We start from the raw sequence: 24289 nt of genomic DNA on the forward strand, positions 1-24289 counted from the left end.
GTTGGTGAGGGATCGAGATGAGTGTCCCTATCGCGATGAGCACGACAACTACTCCTCCGGAACAGGAGAATGGGTTCTCATCTGGCATCGTCGCGAGGAAGTTGAGTCGAAAGTCGCATCGGAAATCAAGGAATGGATGTCAGAATTGCAAACAGAGGAAGATTAAGGTGAGTGCGATCATGATGAAGATGAGTTGGTTGAAACAGCGCTGATGAATGATAGTGTGATGAGAAGAAACCTCAATGTGCAAATTGCAGTAGACACTCTGTACATTGTAGATATCCCCATGGGAGCCCGCAACATGTTTCTAGTCCTGAGCCTTCGGGCATGTCGGAGGTGCCTTTGATGCCTCTGGGGAAGAAGACTGAAGGCATGGGGATGAGTGATCTTGGGGCGACGACGAGGGCGCTTGGGTTGACGCAGATTCAACCTCAGATTCTGGCACCAAATCCACTGCAGGGTGTTGGGCCGATGCAGTCAAAGGGATTACCTTCTCATATCCTGTCTCAAGGACTACCTTCTCATATATCAACAACGCAACAAGCGTTTCCGCCACCTCAACTCGCGCCTATCTCATCACCACCACATCCACCACCCCCTCAGGAAATCCAACACCCTTTACCAAACCAAATGGCTCGTCACTCACCCAGACCTTATCGCCAACCTCTAAACGTGACTGATCTCGAACTTCTCCACCACTACAACATCTCAACCTCCTACACTCTCGCCAACGACTCAGGACTCCAAACCTGTTTCCGGATCAACGTCCCCCAAATAGGAGTATCCTACCCCTTCGTCCTCCATGGAATCCTCGCCCTGGCCGCTCTTCACCTCTCCCGCTTCAAACACGGCGCTCAGAAAGCGCACTACATATCTGAAGCGCAGTACCACTACGAAACAGCACTTGACCAAGCAACGGCTCTCATGCCCTCCATCAGCGCCGAAACCTGTTCGGCGCTCTACCTCTTCACAACCTCCTGCCTCTACATAACCCTCGGCCTCGGTCCACGTCCAGGGGATTTCTTGCTTTTCGGCGAAGGAGGCCCTCCAGAGTGGCTAGTCATGCATAACGGCATGAAATCCATTGTTGAAACCTGTGGAGAACATCTTAGGAACAGCGATCTTGCACCTCTATTCTTATTGCAATCACAAATCACAAACCAAGGCCCGCAATCCCATCCTCATCTCGACATCCTACGCGATCTCATCCTCGCCTCCAACTCCCCAGACACCAACCTCTATCTTTCCACACTTACGCTGCTTGCGCGCTCGTTCCCAGCTGCGCCCTCAGGACCGTATACTGCGCAAGCGTCACCTCATATCGTCTTTGCGTGGTTGTACCGCTTGGATGAGAGTTTTGTGGCGAAATTGAGGGCGAGAGAAAGTATTCCGTTGGTGCTCCTGGCGCATTTTTGCGTGCTGTTCAATAGCTTGAAAAGCTTCTGGTGGACGAGAGGGTGGGTGGAGCATTTGATGGGTGAGATTTATGGGAGTTTGGGGAAGGAGTTTAGGTTGTGGGTTAAGTGGCCGATGGAGGAGATTGGTTGGGTTCCTGGGTAGGGGAGGGATGGAGGATGTGGGAGATGGGAGGAGTCTACGGGATAAAGAGTGAGGATGGATGTTGAGGATGGTGGGTGTTGAGGTTTGAAGTCAACGGCTTCTCGTTTTTCGACGGCTCATCTTTTTCTGAAGTTATTTTATCGGGCGTTGGGGTCATTTTTATTCGGCTTGGGGGTATACCAATGTACAAGCAAGTATGTTACTAGCATAACAGTATTCTCTATAAAACCGTACGGATTGCACACGTTTTGAACTCCCTGTTAGGAATGTATTTTGAGCACATCCTGACCCATATAGTAAGGAGGTCACTAAGGTCTATACAAATTGCTATCCAGTAATGATGATGGGAAGACACAAAGTGATGGATCTTCTGTGTTTTACTGTAGCACGTACTTAATATCTCCTAAAGAGAGAAACTTACTTGCCTCAAAAATAGACTAATAAGTTCTAGAACTATAAGCAGTAGGTGGGGTTCCCCAGAGTCACATGCTTGAATTGCCCCACCTTGTCTAGACTTTCTTCGATTTTTTTTGTCGCATTTTGAATTCAAACTGAATGAGCATATCCTCGCGCTTGACTCGAGTCAATTTCATAAGTTGCGTCCCGGTCTAGCTCAGCAAATTCACTGATCCGCGACTGTACATCAATTCGCACGACGGATTTGGGGTTTTTGTTGCAGCCACTTTCGCTCATCATTCTTTCCAAAACATACACCAGTTCCCCTTCGATCGTCAATTTGGACAAATCAAGATGTCTTCCGCAATTACCACCTTTGAGATACCTTCACTCACGAAATTGGCGAGTGGGAAGGTCCGCGAGCTGTATGTTATCGATGAGAAGACACTTTTATTTGTTGCTTCGGATAGGATCTCTGCGTACGATGTGATTATGGGAAATGTAAGTGTATCTGGGGTTTTCTAGAAGTCTATCTCCTTTGCAATACAAGGCATAAGTGCCAGAGTCAAAGGGAGAAGGTGTCCAAGCAGCAGATTCAAGTTCAATCAAGCTAACATTCTCAGGGCATTCCCTCCAAGGGCCAACTCCTAACTCTCATCTCAACCTTCTGGTTCAAGCTCCTCCCAACCCTTCTCCCCGACACCCCTCTCCAGACACACTTCCTCACCCTTTCCCTCCCATCCTCAATCCCGCAATCCCTCCACCCAACCCTCCAAAACCGCTCCATGGTCGTCCGCCGCCTCAAAATCTTCCCCCTCGAAGCCATCGTACGAGGCTACCTCTCCGGCTCCGCCTGGAAAGAATACCAAAAGTCCTTCACCCTCCACACTATCCCCCTCCCATCCGGCCTTCTACAATCACAAGCCCTCCCCACCGGCCCCCTCTACACGCCCAGCACGAAAGCCGAAGCCGGCGCAAACGACGAGAACATCTCCCCCGCACAGGCAGCAGAAATCGTCGGTCCAAAATACGCAGAGCGCATTGAGAAACTCGCGCTCTCCCTGTACACCGCGGCGCGCGACTATGCGCTTACCAAAGGTATTATCATCGCGGATACGAAGTTCGAGTTTGGACTCGATGAGGAGACGGATGAGATTGTAGTCGTAGATGAGGTGCTCACGCCTGATAGCAGTCGCTTTTGGCCGGCGGATAAGTATGAGGTCGGTCGCGAGCAGGAGAGTTTCGATAAGCAGTATTTGAGGAATTGGTTGGTGCAAGAGGGATTGAAAGGGAAGGAAGGCGTGAGTATGCCGGAGGAGGTGGTGAGGGGGACGGCGGAGAGGTATCGGGAGGCTTTTGAGAAGTTGACGGGGAGGGGGTGGGAGAGTGCTGTTAGGGAGGGGATTTAGAGGATTATACCCGATTTTATAGATCTGCCGACTGGGAAAAGTACATTGTGCTAAATCTAAAACGCGTCAAATCTCTCAAGTCAATTTCTCAAATTTAGCTCCCTTAATTGAAGATATATACCCCATACCACATGCAAAGAGTCCCAGGTCATCCAGAACCCCTAATAGCGGGGCGATTTCGGAGCCGACCCCTCCAACCCCCACCTTCCCTTCCACTCATCTCCCCCACCCCTGTCACCTCATACAGTCATCCATCCAAACCAACGGCCACTCCGTCGGATTTTGTACTCGAAACAGACAATTATCCAGCTACTTTGCACTTAAACGGAGAATTTGAAATACATTCACATGCTTAGATAGTTAATGGAAATCAGAAAGAGAATAATTGGTTGTGTAACGTAGTGTGAGAGGGACGGGAAATAGAGGATGATGGTTTGTGATCTCGTGGCGGGAATCAAAGAGTGGAGCTTGCCCCGAATAGGATAGCTTGCTATGGTGACCACGGGGGAAATTTTTTGTTTTTATGGTGGCTCTTCGCTCACTTTGAGTAACTTTCACGTCTTGCGCTTTGCATAATAGTTGAACATTAAACTGCTCTCCTGTATACGCTTATTTCGAACGAGTAAAAGGACGAGCAAACGCACGGGCATATCGCGATGGGGCAACCTTCGACGCAGGCTAGCAATGCTATTATTTATTTGACTTATGGGGCGTTTTTGTAGGTTTGCGAGTTTTGAGTCGTGTTTGAGTGTGGGATGGATGGGCTGATGGGATGGATGGGAAGATGGGTGGGAGAGAGATGTTGAGGGAGAATTGGCTGACAGGTGGGAATTTTGTAGGGTCGGTGGTTGTTTTTTGGCGTGGCGGTTGAGACATCAGACGAAGGTATGAGTTTATACATGACATTTGCGACTTTGTCATATCTTGGATAATGCGTTGTGTTTGGAGGAAGAACACGTGCTAATTGTGATCAAGGGCGAATATCTTTCGAGTAACAGAACTCAGACTGGTTAGACAATCCGGGATAAGAATTTTTGCTCCAACTCAGTTTACTGCGATAAGAGGGCAGAAGTTTCTTGAAGCTCCATGTTAGGAAGAACAACTAGCTAATCTATCACTAGCTATTCCCTTGGCTTTGAACTTCATTGCTTCTGGTCAGTACCTACACAACAACCTACGAATCAGGTAGAAAGCGGCAGCAATTTCGAAAACAGAAACACAAATTCCGTATGCAAAGCACCTGGAACAGGATCTCCAGGAAAAATGAGTTGTGAAGAGGTTCGTATTCATCCACACCGCTGGTCTTCCTTTGGAGTCGAATTGTGCTTGCGCGCAAGGAGATAAAAGAGGAAGACCAGCGCGGCTTCACTACGGGCGCGGATTTGATTTAGATGTCATTTATCCAACTCTCTATTCGTTTGAGAGAGATATCTGATTCTGATGAGATGAAGCTGAGATTGCACCGTAATACTCGATCAAGTTAATGCTTGCGTGGGAAAGTGTCTGCCGCTTCAATGATTCCCCATTCCTAATTGACAAAACAGAATAGCTAACTTTAGATTTTACCATTCTACAGCCCTCGGATCAGGAATTCTCTTTGCGTATCCACAATTGGCTACCATTACTGGGGTTCAGGGTGTTGTTGTGTATGCCGTCAGTTCTGCAGCACCTCTTCTCATTTTCGCTTGGCTTGGTCCAATCATCAGATCAAAATGTCCTGGGGGGTTTGTTTTGACAGAATGGACGAGACAGCGTTATGGAGTTGTAGCAGCTCTGTATATCAGCTTTCTGAGTATGGCTACTATGTTCCTTTACATGGTTGCTGAGCTCTCTGCATTGCAACAGATCATGACTGCTTTGACTGGGATGGATGGTCTGCCAATGGTTATTGTGCAGTGTGTTGTCGCAACTATCTATACTTGTAGGTTCATTCATTCTTGTGAGAGAATCTGACTAACTGTAACCTTAGCCCTGGGAGGATTCAAGATCTCTTTCATTACAGACAATATTCAAGGAGCTATGGTTGTTTGTCTCAGTAAGTCCAACCCGAAATACAAGTAACCAGCATCTAACAATAATCATAGTCATAATCGCTACAATCACAATTGGAGTCAAGACCGACATTGACACTAGTCTCATCGATTCGTCAGGTCTTACACAAGCCAGCTTGCTTGGATGGCAACTGCTCTACATCCTTCCCGTCGCAGTTTTGACTAACGACTTTTTCCTCTCCAATTTCTGGATTCGAGCTTTCGCTTCAAAAACAGACAAGGACCTTTGGATTGGTATCTCAATCGCCGCCGTTGTCGTTCTCATCATTCTGACTCTGATCGGATGTACCGGTCTCATTGCAGTATGGTCAGGCGCACTAGGCCCAGACGACATTGAGTCTTCCGGGAGTATCGCATTCTTCTTACTCCTCGAACGACTTCCTGCGTGGGTTGTCGGTATCGTACTTGTCATGGTTGTTTCCCTCAGCACAGCAGCATTCGACAGTTTCCAATCCGCCATGGTATCCATGGGATCCAACGACCTGTTCCGAAACAAGCTCAACATCTGGTTCATTCGAGCAGCTGTCGTGCTTCTTATCGTTCCCGTTATAATCCTTGCGCTCAAAGCACCAAGTATCCTCCAAATCTACCTAATCTCCGATCTCTTCTCCGCATCCAGCATCCCAGTTCTCATCCTCGGTCTCAGCGATCGTTTCTACTGGTGGCGTGGCTTCGAAGTCGTCGTTGGTGGTCTAGGTGGTATCATAACGGTTTTCATCTTCGGGACTATCTACTATGGAAACGCACAAGCTGGAGCGGACTTGATCCTTCTCGAAGGCGGACTTTACGCTAATGACTGGAGTGTATTTGGGGCTTTCGTCGCCGCTCCTGTGGGTGGTCTACTCTGGGGATTCGGTGCTTTTGTGGTGCGAATTGCCTTCCAATTTATCTTTGCTAAGATTACTGGAAGACATTTTGGTGCTTTAGATCGTCCAGCATATCTTAATAGACGTGTTATGGGCGCCCCGGAGTATGCCGATAGTGATGAGATTCATGCAGATACTAGCGCGGGTCTTGTCACTGTCGATCATAAGGGGAAGTTCTTCTGAAGAGAGATTGATAGAGGTCTTGATTCTTCAACAGGGGGTTTACAAGTCGATGTTCAGGTGTGTTATGGTAAAGTGATATGGTGGCAGGAGGGATAGGTTCGACGTATATAATTCGAGGATTTGTTATTTATTACACACGATTTTGGAGATGGTGTCTGTGAGATACTGAGAATGGTACAAATTCAACCCTTCTTGAGGCAACCTTCAAGTTCCAACTGCCAATACCCGTCCATCGATATGCATGGGATTTCACTAGGCTGCACGCAGCCGACGGGTTTTCTCACCTGCATTCTAGACATCCAGCTAGTAAAGCGAAAACCTCATTCTCCTTTAATTCCGAAAAAGTTTCCTCTACATGGTCAGAGTTTCATCACAAGATTCATAAGTTGATAGATCAGATCTGACTCAAACTATGAAACTGTTAACAACATATCGACAATATGGATTTCCTAGTCTGTTATCAATATCAATCATGAGTCAAAGTCAATCCTCCTAGTACTTAGGAACATTCACAAGCGGCAGTGGCGGATCGTCATTCATCAGATTTTCGCAGGGTCAGGACCCTCCAAGCCTACCACGTGATCGGTTACCCACGGACCGTATTTAGCGTCTCGTTCCTGCCCCGCCTTCTTTGGTCATTCTTCAATTCGATCCCATTCACGAACATCACAGCCTTCAACGCATACTTTCAGCTACTTCAGCCCTTCGACAATCTCCACTCCAAGCAAACCCGAAACCGTATACCACAACCTCACAAACCTACATCACTCTCGCGACACCGTTTTCGCACACCTTCTTGACCCCACCAACACAACCCAGCCCCCAAGAGACCCAGGAACACTCGAGTTTATGTCAATCGAAAATCTCAAGACCTTCGGTGAGTCTGCCATTTGTTTACAGCTGCGCGAGTATCTGTGGTGTACGCGCGATGCATCAAAGGCGATGGTGATGTGTATTGCCACATTTATGTCGCCGCCCTGTCGAGGCTGGCGATCTGCCATCGCTTTCTCTCGCCTTATCGCGATCCTCGTGGGACAACAACTAACAGTCACAGACCCCTTCGCCGAAGCCGACGAAGATACAGGAGAGACCAAGCAGTCGCAAAATTACATACACATTCGTATTCAACGTAAGTGACCCATTTGTGTTGGGGCTAGAGTCTCTCGCGTACGGCCCCGCGGTCTGACGCAACAAACTTGAGAGATAAGCGGGCTGACTCTTTTTGTTTTCCACCACAGAGCGAAATGGTCGTAAGACTTTGACCACTGTCCAAGGTCTCCCTAAGAAATTTGATCAGAAGAAGATCCTCAAGGTCATTAAGAAGAAATTTGGTAAGTCGTGCGGTTTGTTCGGAACGTTCAGCTGGACAGTGACTGATGTTTTAAATAGCTTGCAATGGCACCATCGTCGTTGATAGTGAGATGGGAGAGGTGATTCAACTTCAAGGCGATCAGCGCAAGGATGTACAAGAATTCCTCACCGATAAAAAGGAAGGACTTGAGTTGGATGCCAAGACCATCAAGGTAAGAGATCGTCGTTTTCGTGCGCCGTGTGTTTCCCAAACTAATACCTTCTTTGCACAGGTCCACGGTTTCTAAAATCGTCGAAGCCTGTCCCACCAAGCCTTTTATCATGAGGATCTTGACAGAAGTCACCCGGCATTAGCTTTTCCTCACCCACAACTTCTTGCCGCGCCTCTTATATATTTTGATATGGCTGGGTCGAACTGATCCCTTACTTGCGATTGGGTTCGATATGGGGCGTTCGATGATACCCGCATTCTACATTAGAAAGCAATGATGGCCTGGTATATAGGCTGGAGGATTGATTACGCGGTTTGCTTTTTGCATTTGTTGAGAAGTACGATAAGGGTGTGTTTAAGAAGGATCATACTGTTCTTCGCCCTCCATGATCAGGACTTGCTGATTGGTATGGATTCTGATAAAATGAAAGAGAATACACGTTTTACCTGGCGAACCTTGTTTCATTGTGATTGGTGTATGATTGACGGTTATCTTTTGAACCTGCCATTGATTTGACATGTGAAATTATCTATTGGTTTCATTTTCAATTATTGCTATAACTCTCGTCTTCCTGCCATTCCTATCTTATACACACCTATCTTTAGATACTCCCAACATTCCCGCGCGATGGTGAAGAGCGGCACCGGTGGGTCGTTTTCCCGTGTGAGATGGAGTTGGAGTAAGAGACTGACGAGGCTGATGAAGCTCGCGATTGAGAAGACGGAGATGGAGAGGGAGGTCTCTTTGAGGATTGCAAGGCGTGGGTGGGTTAGGTGGTAGAGGAATGTTAGGGTCTGGGGGGATGAATTAGCTTATAAGGTGTTGGAGGGGCAGCTCTGAAGATGAAAATGAGAGGATAGGTGAGGAGGAGGTGGTATTCGGTTATAAGTGATGTATGTGCATGTATATGGGGGTTTTAAAAAGATTGGAACTTACAGTCGCGATACTAATCCACGCCGGTAACAACAATCGTGGATCTTCTGATCCGCCGGACAGATAGAGGACCCAGCTTGTGATGTAGGCGTTTAGGGCGTTGATTGTGAGGAGGCGGACGAGCGTTGCTTGCGGGGTGTAGTTTAGGAGCCTGTGGGGGGTGTTAGTTTGAAAAGCGAGGGAATCGTAAGGATGGTTCAAAGGGAGATAGGAATGATAGACGAGGTGAGGGAGGGGGTAATGGTATAGGGGGAAGGGGGAAGTAGATAAGTAGAGGGGTGGAAGGAAGAAGACTTACCATCTTGACATTAGACAATCTGTGAAGTAGAATGAGAGGTAGGCTGATGCGCAACACTGTTTGGGAATGATTAGCCGAATTCAGTTGTTGCTGATTTCGTCTTTCTCTTGTGATCTCCTGCTCTTAACGCCCTCACAGACCTATAACTCTTATCCTGCCCTCTTCCACAGCATATTCAAATAAACCCCACATCTTCTCCTGAACCACATCCAGTACCACACCCAAAACAAAAAGGACTAAACTCACCCATAGCACCCCCAAGAAAACCTCCGTAACCCTAAACCTCTTCTCCACACTCCAACTCTCTCCCTCAATCCCCATTGCCAATCCCATTCCCAACCCTATATCCCCTCTTCCCACTAAACCTCCCTTTTCCAATCCCAACCCCCCTCCTCCCACCCCCCAAACAAACTCTCAGCCAACAACAACTCCCCCATAAAAGTAAGCGCGCACCGCAATCCCCACCATGCAGCCGGCGCCGTGGAAAGAGCTCGACATAGGAGCAGCGGGATGTGCCAGTGCGAGGAGATGCCGAGGAGGACCGCGACGCGGGGGTGCAGGACTGAGGGGGGAGGACGGAGTGAGGGTTTAGGGAGAGTGGAGGTGCTGGTGTGGAGGGGAGGTGTGGTGGTTGTAGGTGTAGGTGATGTTCCTATTGCCTGGGCGCGGTTGGGGGGAGCCAGTTGAATGGGGTTAGGGCATGTGCTGCCGTTTGCAATTCAGGATTGGGGTGTAGGGAAATCGCGGTGTGAATTGAGGGTGGAGGGTTTGGAGAGGTTAGGGAGGGAGGAGGAAGGAAAGAGAAGGGACTTGGAGGGGTTGGCACGCGATACTACTCCCAGTACTGATATGCGTTGCGCGAGGGTGTTGTGGATATGAGGGCTTGGCAGGGGAGGTGTTTGAGAGATTGAGATAGATTGATCTCTGGATTTGGAATTGAGATTTTAGGTTTTTATTATGAAAAGCAAATCATTTGTTTGATACAATTCTCAAGTATTTCAATAGTACAAACACACCTTGACATCTCACTACTGCATATAGCAGCACTAATCAACCAATCACCACCCCTAAAACAATACCCGAGAATCACCCACCATACCTCAACCCCTGCACCAAAAAAGTTCCCAAGTTCATCAACACCACGACATACATCCTCCAACTCAATGGCACATCTCCTCCGGCGGGGCATCCGCCCATTATCTCGCCCTTTATATTCACAGCCCTCAGGATGGATTCGTCCCTTCTCACAAACTCCTCGAGCCTGCCGTGACGGAGAAGGGGATTTCCTCATGCAGAAACAACGCGCGGAGCCGGATCTGAGAATCTTGTCGAAGAAACAGGCAGGCGGGGGATTGAACATCCCTAGGGATATTGGACTGTTACCTGGTATGTCCCTTTGGATTTCCATATATTCGAATGAAAGGGATATGGACAGAGCTAATAAAATCCAGCAACTTACATCCCACCGCCCCTATCCACGCTCCCCAAATCCCCCGTCTTCCTCGCCAACCTCCTCTACCGGCACATCCGCTTCAAGCTCCGCGACTTCTCCCACCGCGCGATCCTCAAATACGGCGGACCGCGCCTCGGCGCCGGGAAACGGTTCTGGCAGATCGGGCGCGCGAAAGTGCGGCACCCGAAACGGTCGCAGGTGAAGAAGATGGCGTTGGCGCTGTATAGTGACGTCTATCAGGCGTTTGCGCAGAAGGATGTGAAGAAATTGAGGAAGATTTGTGCGGATGGCTTGCTTGGGAGTATGACGGAGAAGATGAGGGGACTTGGGGGGGAACGCGTGGAATGGGAGATGAGGTTGAAGGGGGCGAGGGTTGTAGGTCATAGGGTTGTTAATTTGGGGGTCGAGGGGATTGCGTGTAGACAGTGTGTTGTGAGGATTGATAGTGTGCAGAAGTTGACGAGGTGGAGGAGTGGGCAGGTGGTGGAGGGGAGTGGGAGGGAGAGGGGGGTGAGGGAGTTTTTTGTCGTGCAGAGGATGATGAAGGGGTGGGAGGAGGGGAGGTGGGATGCTTGGGGGATGGTGGAGCCGACGGATCCGGAGGTGGATTTTGAGAGGTGGAGGGAGGAGGGGCTGATGTAGACTTTTCAAATCATTGTGGTTTGGAGATAGTGTGGAATGATGGGAAGTCGGGGGAGTTGTATATTATGTATATGTAAGAGTATACGGATGGTAAATACCTAGCTGGGAAAGGCAGCATAGAGCTGTAAGAGATGTACTACTATTTGTGTTAGAAGAACGTACAAAACCAGCAAAACCCTCTCAGATACTTCACCCCTACAAGTTGGGCAGTTGTCATTCATGTTTATGTGGTGTTTACGGTTGAGCGAACAGCTGAAAGAGATAGATGGATAAAAAATGTTCTCACTGCTCCTCTGTATTAAAGGAAGAGACGTAATAAGCAGATAAACTTGTCACAGAGACAGGTATATAGAAATACGTGAAAACCATATATCAACGGAGAAGAAACATCTATTCTATTTCTTCAGATATCGGAGTTCGTGTATCAAGTACGAAATCTTTGTCGCTTCTACTATTTGACAACACAGCCTAGTTAAGGAAATATCATTGACTCCACAACACTCACTGCAGCATTACTGTTAGGAATATGTCCATTTTTCTTTTCATTTAGTACTATGTAGAGAATATTGAGGTGAGGTTGCAAAACAGTGTTTCTTAGCAACCCGATTACGGGTAGCTTAGTTCATTGGAGGCATTCCAATTCGGGTTGTAGGTCTGTTTCGGCAAGAGCCAATCGATGCCTTTTAGTGAATCCGTTTGCACCTCGCCTTTCCTCCCTTTCATCCACGCGAAAGAGAACCTGTATATTTCCCAAAAAACTAGTAGATTGTTCCAAAATAACTAAAATTAACTAAAATATGTGGCACTGAACCAGTGACTGCCAAAACAGCATGCTTGCGTTAGGGGAGATTCGAACTCCCGTCTCCGCCTTGGGGGGGCGGCTAGTTAGAAACCACTACTATACTAACGCGTACGAAGAGGGTTCATGCTCTTTCATTTGAGATGGATGATTAAAGAAAAAATGCTGGCTGTGTTTATAAAGAAGAGACAATAGTAGACAAACAGACCTGATCGGGAAAGGTGTGAGACTGCCGAGGTTGAGCCGAATGCGCGATAAGCGATAAGGAATTTCAACGATATTTTGAAGGGGAGGTGGTTTTGGGATGTTCAATCATGTTTCGAGACGATGAGATGTATCCTCCGCCCGCTGGCTCACGCGACGACGAGAGTCGTGAGGTAGAGGACGATGCGAATGATATCCTCGACGATGTTTTCGGTTCCGAACCCGGTTCGCCTGCTTTTGGTGGTGGGGGAGCGAACGACGAGTATTCTGATATCCCAAGACTGAGAGAGAAACATGAGACGGAGGGGTATCGGGATGGGGTTACGAAGGGGAAGGCTGAGACGGTGCAGAAGGGGTTTGATGAGGGGTATAGTCTGGGTGCGGTGCTTGGGTTGAGGATTGGGAAGGTTCTGGGGTTGTTGGAGGGGGTTTGGGGGGGTGTGAGGAGTGTGAAGGATGAGAGTGAGGTTTGGGATAGAGAGAGGGCACGCCTGGAGGTGTTGGTGAAAGAGGGGAGGGAGGAGTTGAGGACTGAGAGTCTTTTTGGAGCGGAGTGGTGGGGGGAGGATGGGATTTGGAAATACGATGTCCCTGGGGAGGGAGGGGAGGTGGTTTGGGAGGATGTAGCAAAGGCGCATCCGTTGGTTGTTAAGTGGGAGGGGATTGTGGATGAGGAGGTGAAGAGATGGGGGTTGGATTTGAAGATTATGGATAATAGGCGTGGAGAGGATGAAGTTGCGGAGAGGGATGCTACTGACAAGATTCTGGATACGCCTGCTCAACCTACGACGGGAGTTCAGAAGAAGGAACTCGCTTGGTGACGAGTAATGAGTTTGGGATCAGATGAGAACCTGACCATATGGCTTGTTTTCTTGTCACAAAAGCTTATGTCGAAACGCTCAGGCGAACATTTCTAGCCTTCGCATTGACACCAGAACCGTACTCGGCCAAACCCCACAGGTGGTTGGAAGCTTCTCAGCGACTTCGATATTAAATGCTGGACACCGAGGATAAATTAAGCTTTGCTCGTCCTCGTGTCAAGCAGCCATGCATGAATACGAGATATCCAACCAGGTTCTACCTCCTAACTTAAGCGATCTAGTGGCTGATCACCAATCGTCTGAATTAGACTGAGACTTCGGCCACCGAGAGATGCAGGAAAGCCGTTGCTGTGACAGCTGTCAATAGTTATTGGCAAACAATAAGATGGTTGGTACGACTGATCGGCTGGTGCTGGGTGAAGCGTCAAAAAGAGCGGCGGGCAATTCGAATCGTGAAGGATCACAACATCTACGTGCCGAAATATTAATCAAATTTCGGGTTACCAAGTAGATTTTGCGGTCAATGATAGGGCCACAAGTGTGACATCAATGAACAGTTAGTCTGACATGATATGCAGCCAACATCTTAGTCGTACGAAGTAGAATAAAATCGAAACCGCAATCTCATGCAGTCAACTTCTCTCTCGTATTCATCAGCATCAAGTCGCACAATTGCGCGCTCTGATCTACCCACATGCAGCAATCCTTCTCAACCATGGACCCTTCACCAGACCCCCTTTCTCTGGCGTACCAATAAGGGGGCGTGTTTGTTCGGTCGCTATGACACTCGTTCTCCATTCTGCACGACACGACCGAAATGAAAAAGGCTCCAGAAAGCTTGAATCCCAGCCAAAAATCTCCGGATTTAGAATTTTTGACTTGTCAAGAAGAAAAATCATTGGACCATGTAATCGGATACAGCTGCCGATTTGACTCAGTGGGTACAGTATCGCGACTGCCGTTCCAGCATCGACATGGTGGCTGGCAACTTCCCTCGTGGGGCCCAAAAAAGCTATCACTTTGACTTGCCCTGCCTCTTCACTTGTACCTGTTTCCTTTTGCTTGCTTTTTCCCACCTCCAACCACTTCCTAAGACGCTCCCAGCCCAACATTATTATGTGCAAGATTCGAAGAGCTTAAGATCTTGTGCTCGTCCGGTCGTTACCAAACTCTTTGAATGCCAGGCCTTTATTGTTCTTTGCATAGCTCTTTTTACGAATTCCCTAGATCACAAATTTCCTTGAGATACACGACTTCTACCTACGACAGACAGTTTTGATACTGCATGTATAATTACCTAATAATATTACTTTGGTGAGTTGATTCTTTCTGGTTTCTTTGGTGCTTCGACTCTCGGCTTTGTTGGGCTCAAGTAGTTGTAACTTGGATATTCTGTCACTTCGCTCGTTTGAGTTGTGACGAATCTACAAAGTACAGCATGGTTTTCACGAGCCGTGTTGGTCGCCCAGACAATAGTATGGCAACAATGCTGGTGTGCCAGCCATACTTCCAGTGTTTACAGTCACAAGATCTGTTTATCCTGCACAGGTCTTCAGCTTTCCATGCTGAACTTCTCTCTTTTATCATCTTCAACTCGATCTAATCGCTGACATCTCAATTCAGAATCAGCCAAAATGAAGACTACTATCACTTCATTCGGCTTTCTCGCCGCTGCTTCGGCAAACATAATCTTTAATTACGCCCCGTTAAGCTGCAACACCACCAGCACTCAAATGTACCATGGTTGTCTCAACGGCCAAGATTGTACGGATGATGGAGTGTACGTGAACCGATCTAGATCCATTGTCTTTTGCTAACAGATCGAAGATGTGTAGCTGTCGAGGAGATCAAATATCCATCATCCTTCGGTTCTCTCTCAGATCAAATTCCCACAGTTCAGCTTCGTGCGGTACGAGATGATGGAAGATGTGGAAAAGTGAGTTCACAACATCTGGACACACGTTCTCATTCGAGGCTGACTCAATTACAGGACTTTGGCGGTGCTACCTGTGATCCCAAGGGTGCATACGGTGGATGCTGCTCCATGTATGGGTAGGTGATGACTTTCATTTTCTCTCTGTTCGATTTAATCTTCAATCACTATATATATCTGCCATATAACAGTTACTTATTCTTAACAAAGTTACTGTGGTGTCACAACCGATCATTGCTTAGTTGCAAATGGATGCCAAAATGGTTGTTCTGCGACTCCTACCTCGGCTCCTCCTCCAGTTGCAACATCATCAACAACACCTCGACCCGATGGAAGATGCGGAAAAGACTTTGGTGGCGCTACTTGCGACCCCAATGGCGGCTATGGAGGTTGCTGTTCTTCTTACGGGCATGTCAAATATATATTCTATCTATGCCATGATGGTTTGTGAGAGGTTTTGAGCTGACTGGATATTCTAGATATTGCGGTACTACTCCAACACACTGTCAAGCTTCAAGCGGATGCCAGAATGGATGCATTGCAACTCCACCAGACAGCACTCCATCAGGCACCACCACTTCAGCAGCCGAGCCAGTAATTGGCCCTGCTACTTCGTCTATACCCCCTCAAGCTACTGCGACAGCGAAGGTGACTACAGATGGCACTTGTGGTACCACCAACAACAATGAGGTTTGTGGAAACTGGCCAAACGGAAACTGCTGCTCTGCGTATGGATTCTGGTACGATGACTACTCTCGATTTCTTTCTATATATTATACTGATATGTTATAGTGGTTCAACAAGTGCTCATTGTGGCGGTGGTTGCCAATCTGGTAACTGTCTAAATGCTCCCGCAGTTGCTGCGCCTGGCCCAAGTCCAGCACCTCTGGCACCAAATGGCGGCTCTTTCGAAATTGTCGGACAATCTGGTGTTCCTGCAATGCACGCCGCACTCATGCCAAACGGAAAGGTGATGTTCCTGGATAAGTTGGAGAACTACACTCAGCTCAAGACTGCGAACGGTTATTACGCAATGTCTTCGGAATACGATCCTGTCACACACGCTGTCGTTCCTCTTACCTATCTTACCAACGCCTTCTGTTCGGGTGGAACTTTCCTTGCTGATGGTCGAGTCATCTCGGTTGGAGGCAACGCGCCATTGACATGGTTAGATCCAAACATCGGCGATGGTTTTGACGCCATTCGATATCTTGGTCGATCGTCTTCAAACAAAGCTCCTGATGGACAAGGATGGAGTGAGCCTGGAAACAAGCTTGCCAGTGCTCGCTGGTATGCAACAGCACAAACTATGCCTGACGGAACTGTCTTTGTTGCATCCGGTAGCTTGAACGGTCTCGATCCTACAGTTTTGGCGAACAACAACCCAACTTACGAAATTCTCAGTCCGCAAGCAGTGACTCAAGGAAAGAATATTCCTATGGATATTCTCGTCAAGAACCAGCCATACTACATGTATCCTTTCGTCCACCTTCTGAATGATGGTAACTTGTTCGTCTTCGTTTCCAAGTCCGCTCAAGTTTTCAACGTCGGAAGCAACACTATCGTCAAGGCACTGCCAGATCTTCCAGGAGAATATCGCACCTACCCAAACACAGGTGGTAGCGTTATGATGCCATTGTCAAGCAAGAACAATTGGGCACCAGATATCATTATTTGTGGCGGAGGTGCCTATCAAGATATCACATCTCCTACCGATCCAAGTTGTGGTCGTATTCAACCTCTGAGCGACAACCCAAAATGGGAAATGGAGTCGATGCCAGAAGGTAGAGGTATGGTCGAGGGTACTCTGCTCGCCGACGGTACCGTTCTCTTCCTCAATGGTGGAAACCGAGGCGCACAAGGATTTGGACTTATGCAAAACCCAACTCTAGAGGCACTTCTCTATGATCCAAGTCAACCACTTGGTAAAAGATTCACTACTGCCGCATCATCCACCGTTCCCCGTCTGTATCACTCTGTCGCACTGATGACACTTGATGGATGCGTTTTGGTCACTGGCTCCAACCCGGTGGAAATGCCAAAGTTGGCCCCAGATGCTAAGGATCCATATGTCACCGACTTCCGAGTCGAGAAATATACTCCACCTTATCTACAAGGTGACAATGCCAACAAGCGACCAACGAATATTGTCCTCTCGACTTTGGACGTCAAGACTGGTGGTCAATTCAAGATTACTCTGACAGCTCCTGCAAATGCAAAGACTGTCAAGGTCATGTTGTACCATGGTGGTTTTGTTACTCATTCCGTTCACATGGGTCACCGAATGCTTGAGTTGGACACCGCTGGCTGGGTTCAAGGTCAGACAGCGCAGACGTTGACGGTGACAGCACCTCCAAATACCAAGGTTGCGCCACCTGGACCATATGTTGTGTATTGTTTGGTGGATGGTGTGCCAGGAATGGGGCAATTTGTTCAAGTTTCTTGAGTTGGTGGTACTTTTTTAATTTAATATCAGGCTACGTGGGCCAATGAATGATTATGCGCGCGGCTCGGTCTGATTGTAGATTTATAGTCAGCTACGAATGAAAGCCATTGAACGTGACGGGTCGTTGAGGATTGAGTTTTGCATGCAGGATTGCATATGTGTGATGTCTTGTTATATTTTTGTGCATATTAGGGTGTTGTGCCAGCTGTTGATGTGCGTAGTTACAGATTAGTGCTAAGGTGCTGTTCCAGATGCGGGTACTCGTAGGGGAGTAGAGCCGAGAGGGTTGCTTTTACTTCCATAGTGATATAGTCGAGTAATTGGGGAGTGCACGATATACTCTTCAAATATTAACAGTACAGTATATAAATGCAAACGTGATGTGGCACGCGAATGAATTTCTTGTTGAGTTGTCGTGCTTTACAGGGCTGAAGCGGATGTCAGAATTGGCGTCTTTAGCGGAACCGGGAACGCCTGGTTTGGGGAATGATACCCGGGCCGGGATGCTATTTTAGTGTCTAGTCATGGCTGGAGTGGAGGGGTTGGTTGTGTGTGTGAAAACAAGAGTAACTTGTACCAAATATATGGGCAGTTGGAGGTGTAAAAGGATTGAAAAATCGAATGGATAAATAGAACAAATATGTATACAGACGTAAAGAAAATATGTTTATGTTTATACTTAAACAGACTTTCACGTACAATAGATGTAAGCTGAGATGAGACGGCGATGTACATGTACGGCCCCCAATGTCGAGGTGGGCCCCGCTTTGGCGCTGCTGAGGGGTTGGAGTGGAGTGGTGGGAGGTGAGGGTTTGGGTTGGCGCTGGTTTTCTTTTTGTTTCAATTACTTTCAGCTTGAGGAAGGGTTTTCTCTTCCTTCTCTTATTATTGATCTTGTGTCCTCTTGATCTGTTCAAGCGATTCTGCAGTTTCGTTGACTGGAACGCGGAAAGCAAGAAAGTTGTGAGAGTCGATTGTGTTGCAGTGTTTGGATTGTGAAAGAGCTGAATCGAGGAGTTTGGAGATCTTGTACTCGAACCAAAGAATACCAGTCACGAAAGATGTCTCTCGACCCTCGAGACTCCCGCACACGAGCCCGCTCCAAATCCCCCGGCCGACGGGACGAACGTTCTCGCTCGCGCCAGCGTATGCCCTCTCCTCCATCATCCCGCTACGAAGACCCTCGTGATCGTGGGTATGACGAGCGCAGTAATGCTGCGATCGTGACGGCGGAGCCGAGAGGTGATCGATATGGTGCGCCTTCAGACAAATATGGTGTCCCGGGAGGATACAGAGATGAGGGCGCGCGATTCGATATGCCTGCTATGCCCGGCGGCTTCGATGATCGCGATGAGGACAAGGATAGAGATGTGAGAGATGTGAAGTATGCGGGGAAAGGGAGGGAGAAGGAGTATTACAAGGAGAGCAGTTATGAGAAAAAGGAGTATGGGAGGGAGGCTGGGAGGGGGTATGATGTTGAGGAACCGAAGTATACGTATAAAGATCATGAGGATCCGAAATATAGTTATAAAGATCATGAGCATGGACCGTCTCAATATCAAGATGCTGGGAGAGGCGCGGCGTTTAATATCGCGACCGGCCAGCATAGTCTCAGTGGAGGTATTCAGATCGCTCATGGGCATGAGAAACATGGGAAGAGCAAGTATGAAGATGCGCTTGCTTATGGAAGTCCGCCGGGCCCCCAAGCATTACAGAGTTATGCGGAGCCGAAGAAGTGGGAGTATCAGCAGCATCAGGGCGATATTACGTATTCGAAGAAACAGGAGACGACGTATAATGCGAGGCCGGTTAGTCCGCCAGCGGGGTATTATGGGAGGGATGAGAGGTATGGGGATGAGAAGAAGGGGAGGGAAAGGAGGGAGGAGAAGAAAGATAGGAGGGATGAGAGAGATGATAGGGATAGGAGGGATAAAAAGGATAGGAGAGATGAGAGGAGGGACGATAGGGATAGTGATCGTCATCATGAGCGACATGGGAGTTATACTGGTGATTCGGCGAGGACGTCGAAGAACCATATCGTGACAGTGGATCCTACCTCGCGACGACGAGATCCATCTCCTAATCCTATGGCTGGATTGGCTCCAAGAATGCACAGTTTATCTGTCTCTACCGGTCACCACGGAGGAGCAAGCATGAGTCTCGCCAACGCTCCCGGATCTCCCCTCCTCGAAGCCTACCACGGCACCTATCAATCCATCTCACCAATGCCCTCTCCCCTGGTCATGGCCTCCCACGCTCCCAACGATCTCGACGATCTAGGCCCTCTTTCCCCAGGATCCTCCGACGATGAACGCCGTGGCGGCAAAAAAGGACGACGAACAGCACGCTTCCACGACCCCGAAGAAGAAGCCTCCATCCTCGCCCGCGCTCTCAAAGGCGACAAACACGCCCCCGACACCCGTCCCCTCATCGACATCCTCCCGGGCCTCACTCACGAACAAGTCCTCGATCTGCGCGTCGAATACAAACGCATCGTCAAAACGGGCTCGGACAAGAAAGGCGTGAATATTGCTAAACACATCAAGCTCCGTCTCAAAGGCGAGGATCCGGCGCTTATGAAAGCATGTTATGCCGTTGCGCTAGGTCGTTGGGAGAGCGAGGCTTACTGGTCGAATTTCTGGTATCAGGGCGAGAAATCGCGGAGGGAGTTACTTATTGAATCGCTGATGGGCCGTACGAATCGCGAGATCCGCGAGATCAAAGATGGGTTTGCGGATAAGAAGTATAGTGATAGTTTGATCAAATGCATGAAGACGGAACTTAAGGAAGATAAGTTCAAGAAAGCGGTGTTGATGGTGCTGGATGAGAAAAGGCAGGAGGATGGACGCTATGGCGTTGATCGGAGACTTGTAGAGGACGATGTGCATGATCTGCGTGATGCGGTGAGGAGTGAGAAGGGGGGCGAGAGTAAGATGATTGGGATTGTGGTTGTAAGGTCGGATGCGCATCTCAGGGAGGTGTTGAAGTTGTATGAGCAGAGTTATAAGAGCAATTTCGCGAGGGAAATGTTGAAGAAGTCGGGGAATTTGGTTGTATGTCTTCCCCTCTCTCTTTCCCCCCCTTCCAATTGCCTAACTAACGTGTATTTTTAGGGCGAACTCCTCGCCCACATCCTCAACGGCGTAATCAACAAACCCGTCCGCGACGCTCTGCTCGTCCACCACGCGCTCTCGGCATCCAAATCAGACTCCATCCGCTCCGAACTGCTTATCTCGCGCCTCGTACGCTATCACTGGGATCGTCCGCACATGGAAGCGGTCAAACGCGAATATCGGAATCGCTATGGCGTGGATATGCAGAAGGCGGTGAGAGAGGGGACGCGTGGGGAGGTGGGTCTGTTTTTGGAGATGTTGTGTGTGAGGCGCATGGGCGATGAGGTTAGGGAGGTGGCGAGGGAGGAGTGGAGGGAGGAGGGTGGGAGGAGGTATGATTGATCAGGGGGTGATTGATGTGATTGATGAGGAGGTTACGCTTGATGACGGATTTGGCGGGTGTAAAAGGGGGAAGTGTGTCAGGATTGTTGGGATACAAATTACGTTTTTGGATTAATATATACCAGTCCTATCTCTTTTCACTTATTAATTCGGATAGCTTGGTTTTTATAGCTAAGTGGTGGAAACCAAGATTACTTATAGTAAAATGTTGCGCGTTTAAGTTACTATATTAAATTAGTCAAGAAAGGGTACTAAACTAATATCTCTAATTAGCTAAGTTCTAATAACTCTCCCGAGAGTTAGTTTGGAAAATCCTCCTTCCTATCTCTTGAAAGCTCCTTCTTAAAAGTAAATATAGCTCGCTAAAAGAAAGAGAAGATATAGTAAACATCTGAAAAGAAACCTCGCTACTATAGTCTAACTTTCTATCTATAATTGTAATTCGATTAACTCTTATCCTATCTACGTAACTAAGAATTAGTTGCTTAGAAATTTCGTGTATAGACTTGTGACGGATAACGGGTTGTAGACCTAAGTCAATACTTGTTCTTATGAGATTTTGTAAGTGTGCTTCTTAAGATGGAATTATCATTTTCTAAACTCTGTGGGTAGACAAGTGCCGTTTAGTGTATAAGTTCTGGAGTCGAGAGAGAGAGTTTGATAATTGCTTAAGGTGACGAGGAATTCGTATGTTACTAAATCTAATTACTAGAGAGTTCGGCACGTAATGAATCCCAGATGTATTTATATATTCCAGAGCTTTATATGTGCTCTTACCTCCCGCTAGTGTTAATGTGTTATGTTTTCGGTTTATGAGGAACATCCTCTAGGGTAAAATTCAGGTTGTCAAGTCGAGTTCTGAAAGAATAAGAATATTCCAAAGACAAAGCTTCCTTGACGATTTGGTAATGAAACTTGTTGAAGCATAATACCCAATCACCATTTCAAGAACAAGCGAGATCTAGGGCTCAAGGTTATTAAGTCGAATCTATATTATCCTAAATCTCCGAACCCAGCGAATTCCCAAAGTGACGAAAACATAAAATACATCCTCATCCCCTCAAGAACAAACAACTCCCTCCTCATGCGCATGCCCAACCTCATGTCCACACCTCAACCCATTCCCCTTAATCTCCACATTCGCCTCATCCAGTATCGCCAAATACTCATCTGGCACCAGTAACCTCTCCAGACTCCCAATCCCATCCTCGTCATTATACTTCGGAATCACATACTGCGTGATCTCCGGCCCCTCCACGCCCTTCACATTATCACGTTTCACCCACACAAACCCGTTCCCATCTTTCGCCTTGCGATGCTCCCATTTCGTGTCGACGGTCGGGTAGAGCCAGCCTCCAGTTTTGACCGGAGCGAGAGAGGGACAGCGATGGGCGCCGCCGCTGTAGACTTCGCGGTAGGCGACGCAGGGGTGCATGCATTCGCGCGTTTCTACATCTTTAACGACTTTGTTTTCGTCGCCGAGGGGTTTGATTTCGCCGGGTTGACGGCGGACGTCGCCGCCTGCTGCTTTCCAGGAGATACCGTATGTGTCATCGAGTTTTGAGGTTGCGTAGCTGGCTGTTAATACTTCGACCTTCTTGACGATCTTCTTGACTGCGGCTTTCTTTGTGCCGATTTTGGAGTCGGTTTGGGTGCGTTTGCCCATGTGGAATCGCACGGGTGGGAGGTCGGTTTTGGATGGGATGATGAGCTTGATGGCTTCGCGGTCGAATGTTAGGTATGGTTTTACGAGATCGCACATCCACGCGAATGTGATCTCGTCAATGTCATTGTCGTCTTTGCCTTCACCTGTCGTACCACCGCCGATATTGGCGTGGTAGCCGGGGAACCAACATTGCACCAAACGAGTCTCCTTTAGTAGAGTTTCATCGTCAGTCTCAGGTATGTACCACAGCGTTGGACTGAAAGAGCCACGGTGTTCATCGAGGGCTAGGGCGTGGAATGCGTGCTTGATTTCTTTATTTCATGTTAGTAGAGCTTAGAGTGGAAGTGGGAGGAAATGGCAAGTACGTACTAGAGTCCAAACTTGTGTTGTGAAATTTGTACTTTTCTCCTGTTCCTAACCAAGAGTTTACCACTCCATCAGGCAAACCTAAAGACCCTACGGTATCGAAGACTCCGATAACCTTGATCTGTACGTCCTGATCCGAGTGTGCGGCGTACATCTCCCAGTTCGTGGGCCGCTTCTCATTCTCTGCAGCTTGCTCTTCTGTCTCATAAGCTGATTTGTAAAGTTCTTTCGCCCACGCTGTTTCGGACAGGTGCTCGGCCGGACGACCGTTTTGAGCAGGTTTGCGGGAACGGTACGCAGTATACATGTTGTAGAAGAGCTGTTCCATGCAATGTGGCTTCAGGAGACCGGCGTGGCAGACAAGACCAGCGACGGCTCGAGCTGTGAAAGCGCCGCGTGAGAAACCAAAGAGGAATACTGTGAAGTTATTGTCAATATAGTGAAAGCAACGACGGGATAAAGAATATTCTTACCATCATCGCCAGGCGCATAGTTGTTAACAAGAAAGTTATAAGCGGCGCAGACATTCTCATCCAATCCAGCACCAAAAGCACCTTGAGAATACATTAGCCAATGATCCACCAACAAGATTGTTGGGAAAGAGTCTCACCTTGCCACACTTTGTCAAGTGTCCCCAGCTTTCCTGTTCCAACACCTGACTGGTAATACACAACCTGTGCCCGCTTCTGGCCTTTCTCTGGGCCATAACTTACTTCTCCGACTTTCTTCAGAGCTCGACTCAGGCGCGCGACGTTGGAAGGGAGGTTGTTGTCGCCTTTGTCGGCGGCATACCAGGTTCCATCACAGCAGATGATGATGCGTTTGGGTAGAGGAGCGTCGACTAGATCGGGGGAAGATGGGGAGGCCATGTTGAGAGATGGTTTGATGAGTTCAATTATCTCAAGACGAATGGCGCGAGAGAGAAAGAGGACTGATTTTGAGTGAGAAGTCCAGAATTGAATTGAAACCGATGAGACATTCTTTATACTTCATTCCTGAGCTGCTTTTTCGGTTGCCATAATCAATATCGACATATCGACTGCATTCAGCTTGTCCAAAACAGACAAGCTGAATGTAGTCGACACCTTCTCAATGTGATATCGATAGATAATCTCCCAGGAACCCTAAAGCGCTTTTTCATCGGTATTTCCGTTCACAGCCATCTTAAGGGTATGAGTGGCGCGAAGAGAGATCCTGAAGGTATGATTATGGAGATAGGAAACCAATTTTACTCGTACGGAAAGGGTCTCCGAGTGGCTATTGCGCAAGACACGGTTCAAGATAT

General features: G+C 48.1%; 11 protein-coding genes across 11 annotated transcripts; 9 read left to right on the forward strand and 2 right to left on the reverse strand.

Moving 5' to 3' along the window:
- Positions 1 to 17: 17 nt before the first annotated feature.
- Positions 18 to 1560, forward strand: GLAREA_12010 (Zn2/Cys6 DNA-binding protein; the record flags this gene model as incomplete). Its single annotated transcript, XM_008082792.1, has 2 exons — positions 18 to 167; positions 223 to 1560. The coding sequence occupies 2 exons, from the start codon at positions 18 to 20 to the stop codon at positions 1558 to 1560; spliced, it is 1488 nt and encodes a 495-aa protein (XP_008080983.1).
- Positions 1561 to 2310: 750 nt separating this feature from the next.
- On the forward strand, positions 2311 to 3365 carry GLAREA_12011 (SAICAR synthase-like protein; the record flags this gene model as incomplete). Its single annotated transcript, XM_008082793.1, has 2 exons — positions 2311 to 2457; positions 2580 to 3365. 2 exons carry the CDS (start codon positions 2311 to 2313, stop codon positions 3363 to 3365), a joined length of 933 nt encoding a protein of 310 aa, XP_008080984.1.
- A 1483-nt stretch (positions 3366 to 4848) lies between these two features.
- Positions 4849 to 6465, forward strand: GLAREA_12012 (uncharacterized protein; the record flags this gene model as incomplete). The annotated part of the gene is made up of 4 exons (XM_008082794.1): positions 4849 to 4856; positions 4910 to 5286; positions 5335 to 5400; positions 5450 to 6465. The coding sequence occupies 4 exons, from the start codon at positions 4849 to 4851 to the stop codon at positions 6463 to 6465; spliced, it is 1467 nt and encodes a 488-aa protein (XP_008080985.1).
- Positions 6466 to 7431: 966 nt separating this feature from the next.
- Positions 7432 to 8063, forward strand: GLAREA_12013 (eIF1-like protein; the record flags this gene model as incomplete). The annotated part of the gene is made up of 4 exons (XM_008082795.1): positions 7432 to 7594; positions 7704 to 7796; positions 7855 to 7988; positions 8049 to 8063. 4 exons carry the CDS (start codon positions 7432 to 7434, stop codon positions 8061 to 8063), a joined length of 405 nt encoding a protein of 134 aa, XP_008080986.1.
- Positions 8064 to 8542: 479 nt separating this feature from the next.
- On the reverse strand, positions 8543 to 9540 carry GLAREA_12014 (uncharacterized protein; the record flags this gene model as incomplete). The annotated part of the gene is made up of 4 exons (XM_008082796.1): positions 8543 to 8782; positions 8925 to 9072; positions 9220 to 9275; positions 9466 to 9540. 4 exons carry the CDS (start codon positions 9538 to 9540, stop codon positions 8543 to 8545), a joined length of 519 nt encoding a protein of 172 aa, XP_008080987.1.
- Positions 9541 to 10508: 968 nt separating this feature from the next.
- GLAREA_12015 (uncharacterized protein) lies at positions 10509 to 11314 on the forward strand (the record flags this gene model as incomplete). Its single annotated transcript, XM_008082797.1, has 2 exons — positions 10509 to 10605; positions 10671 to 11314. 2 exons carry the CDS (start codon positions 10509 to 10511, stop codon positions 11312 to 11314), a joined length of 741 nt encoding a protein of 246 aa, XP_008080988.1.
- Positions 11315 to 12427: 1113 nt separating this feature from the next.
- Positions 12428 to 13138, forward strand: GLAREA_12016 (uncharacterized protein; the record flags this gene model as incomplete). Its single annotated transcript, XM_008082798.1, has 1 exon — positions 12428 to 13138. The coding sequence occupies one exon, from the start codon at positions 12428 to 12430 to the stop codon at positions 13136 to 13138; it is 711 nt and encodes a 236-aa protein (XP_008080989.1).
- Positions 13139 to 14576: 1438 nt separating this feature from the next.
- On the forward strand, positions 14577 to 15194 carry GLAREA_12017 (uncharacterized protein; the record flags this gene model as incomplete). The annotated part of the gene is made up of 4 exons (XM_008082799.1): positions 14577 to 14613; positions 14762 to 14918; positions 14966 to 15074; positions 15129 to 15194. The coding sequence occupies 4 exons, from the start codon at positions 14577 to 14579 to the stop codon at positions 15192 to 15194; spliced, it is 369 nt and encodes a 122-aa protein (XP_008080990.1).
- Positions 15195 to 15331: 137 nt separating this feature from the next.
- GLAREA_12018 (E set) lies at positions 15332 to 17517 on the forward strand (the record flags this gene model as incomplete). Its single annotated transcript, XM_008082800.1, has 3 exons — positions 15332 to 15483; positions 15551 to 15811; positions 15864 to 17517. The coding sequence occupies 3 exons, from the start codon at positions 15332 to 15334 to the stop codon at positions 17515 to 17517; spliced, it is 2067 nt and encodes a 688-aa protein (XP_008080991.1).
- A 1061-nt stretch (positions 17518 to 18578) lies between these two features.
- Positions 18579 to 20972, forward strand: GLAREA_12019 (Annexin; the record flags this gene model as incomplete). Its single annotated transcript, XM_008082801.1, has 2 exons — positions 18579 to 20570; positions 20631 to 20972. 2 exons carry the CDS (start codon positions 18579 to 18581, stop codon positions 20970 to 20972), a joined length of 2334 nt encoding a protein of 777 aa, XP_008080992.1.
- A 1060-nt stretch (positions 20973 to 22032) lies between these two features.
- GLAREA_12020 (peptidoglycan binding containing protein) lies at positions 22033 to 23873 on the reverse strand (the record flags this gene model as incomplete). Its single annotated transcript, XM_008082802.1, has 4 exons — positions 22033 to 22949; positions 23008 to 23421; positions 23478 to 23558; positions 23615 to 23873. The coding sequence occupies 4 exons, from the start codon at positions 23871 to 23873 to the stop codon at positions 22033 to 22035; spliced, it is 1671 nt and encodes a 556-aa protein (XP_008080993.1).
- Positions 23874 to 24289: the final 416 nt, after the last annotated feature.

Source organism: Glarea lozoyensis, assembly GCF_000409485.1.
Source record: "Glarea lozoyensis ATCC 20868 chromosome Unknown GLAREA17, whole genome shotgun sequence".
In the NCBI taxonomy this organism is placed as follows: domain Eukaryota; kingdom Fungi; phylum Ascomycota; class Leotiomycetes; order Helotiales; family Helotiaceae; genus Glarea; species Glarea lozoyensis.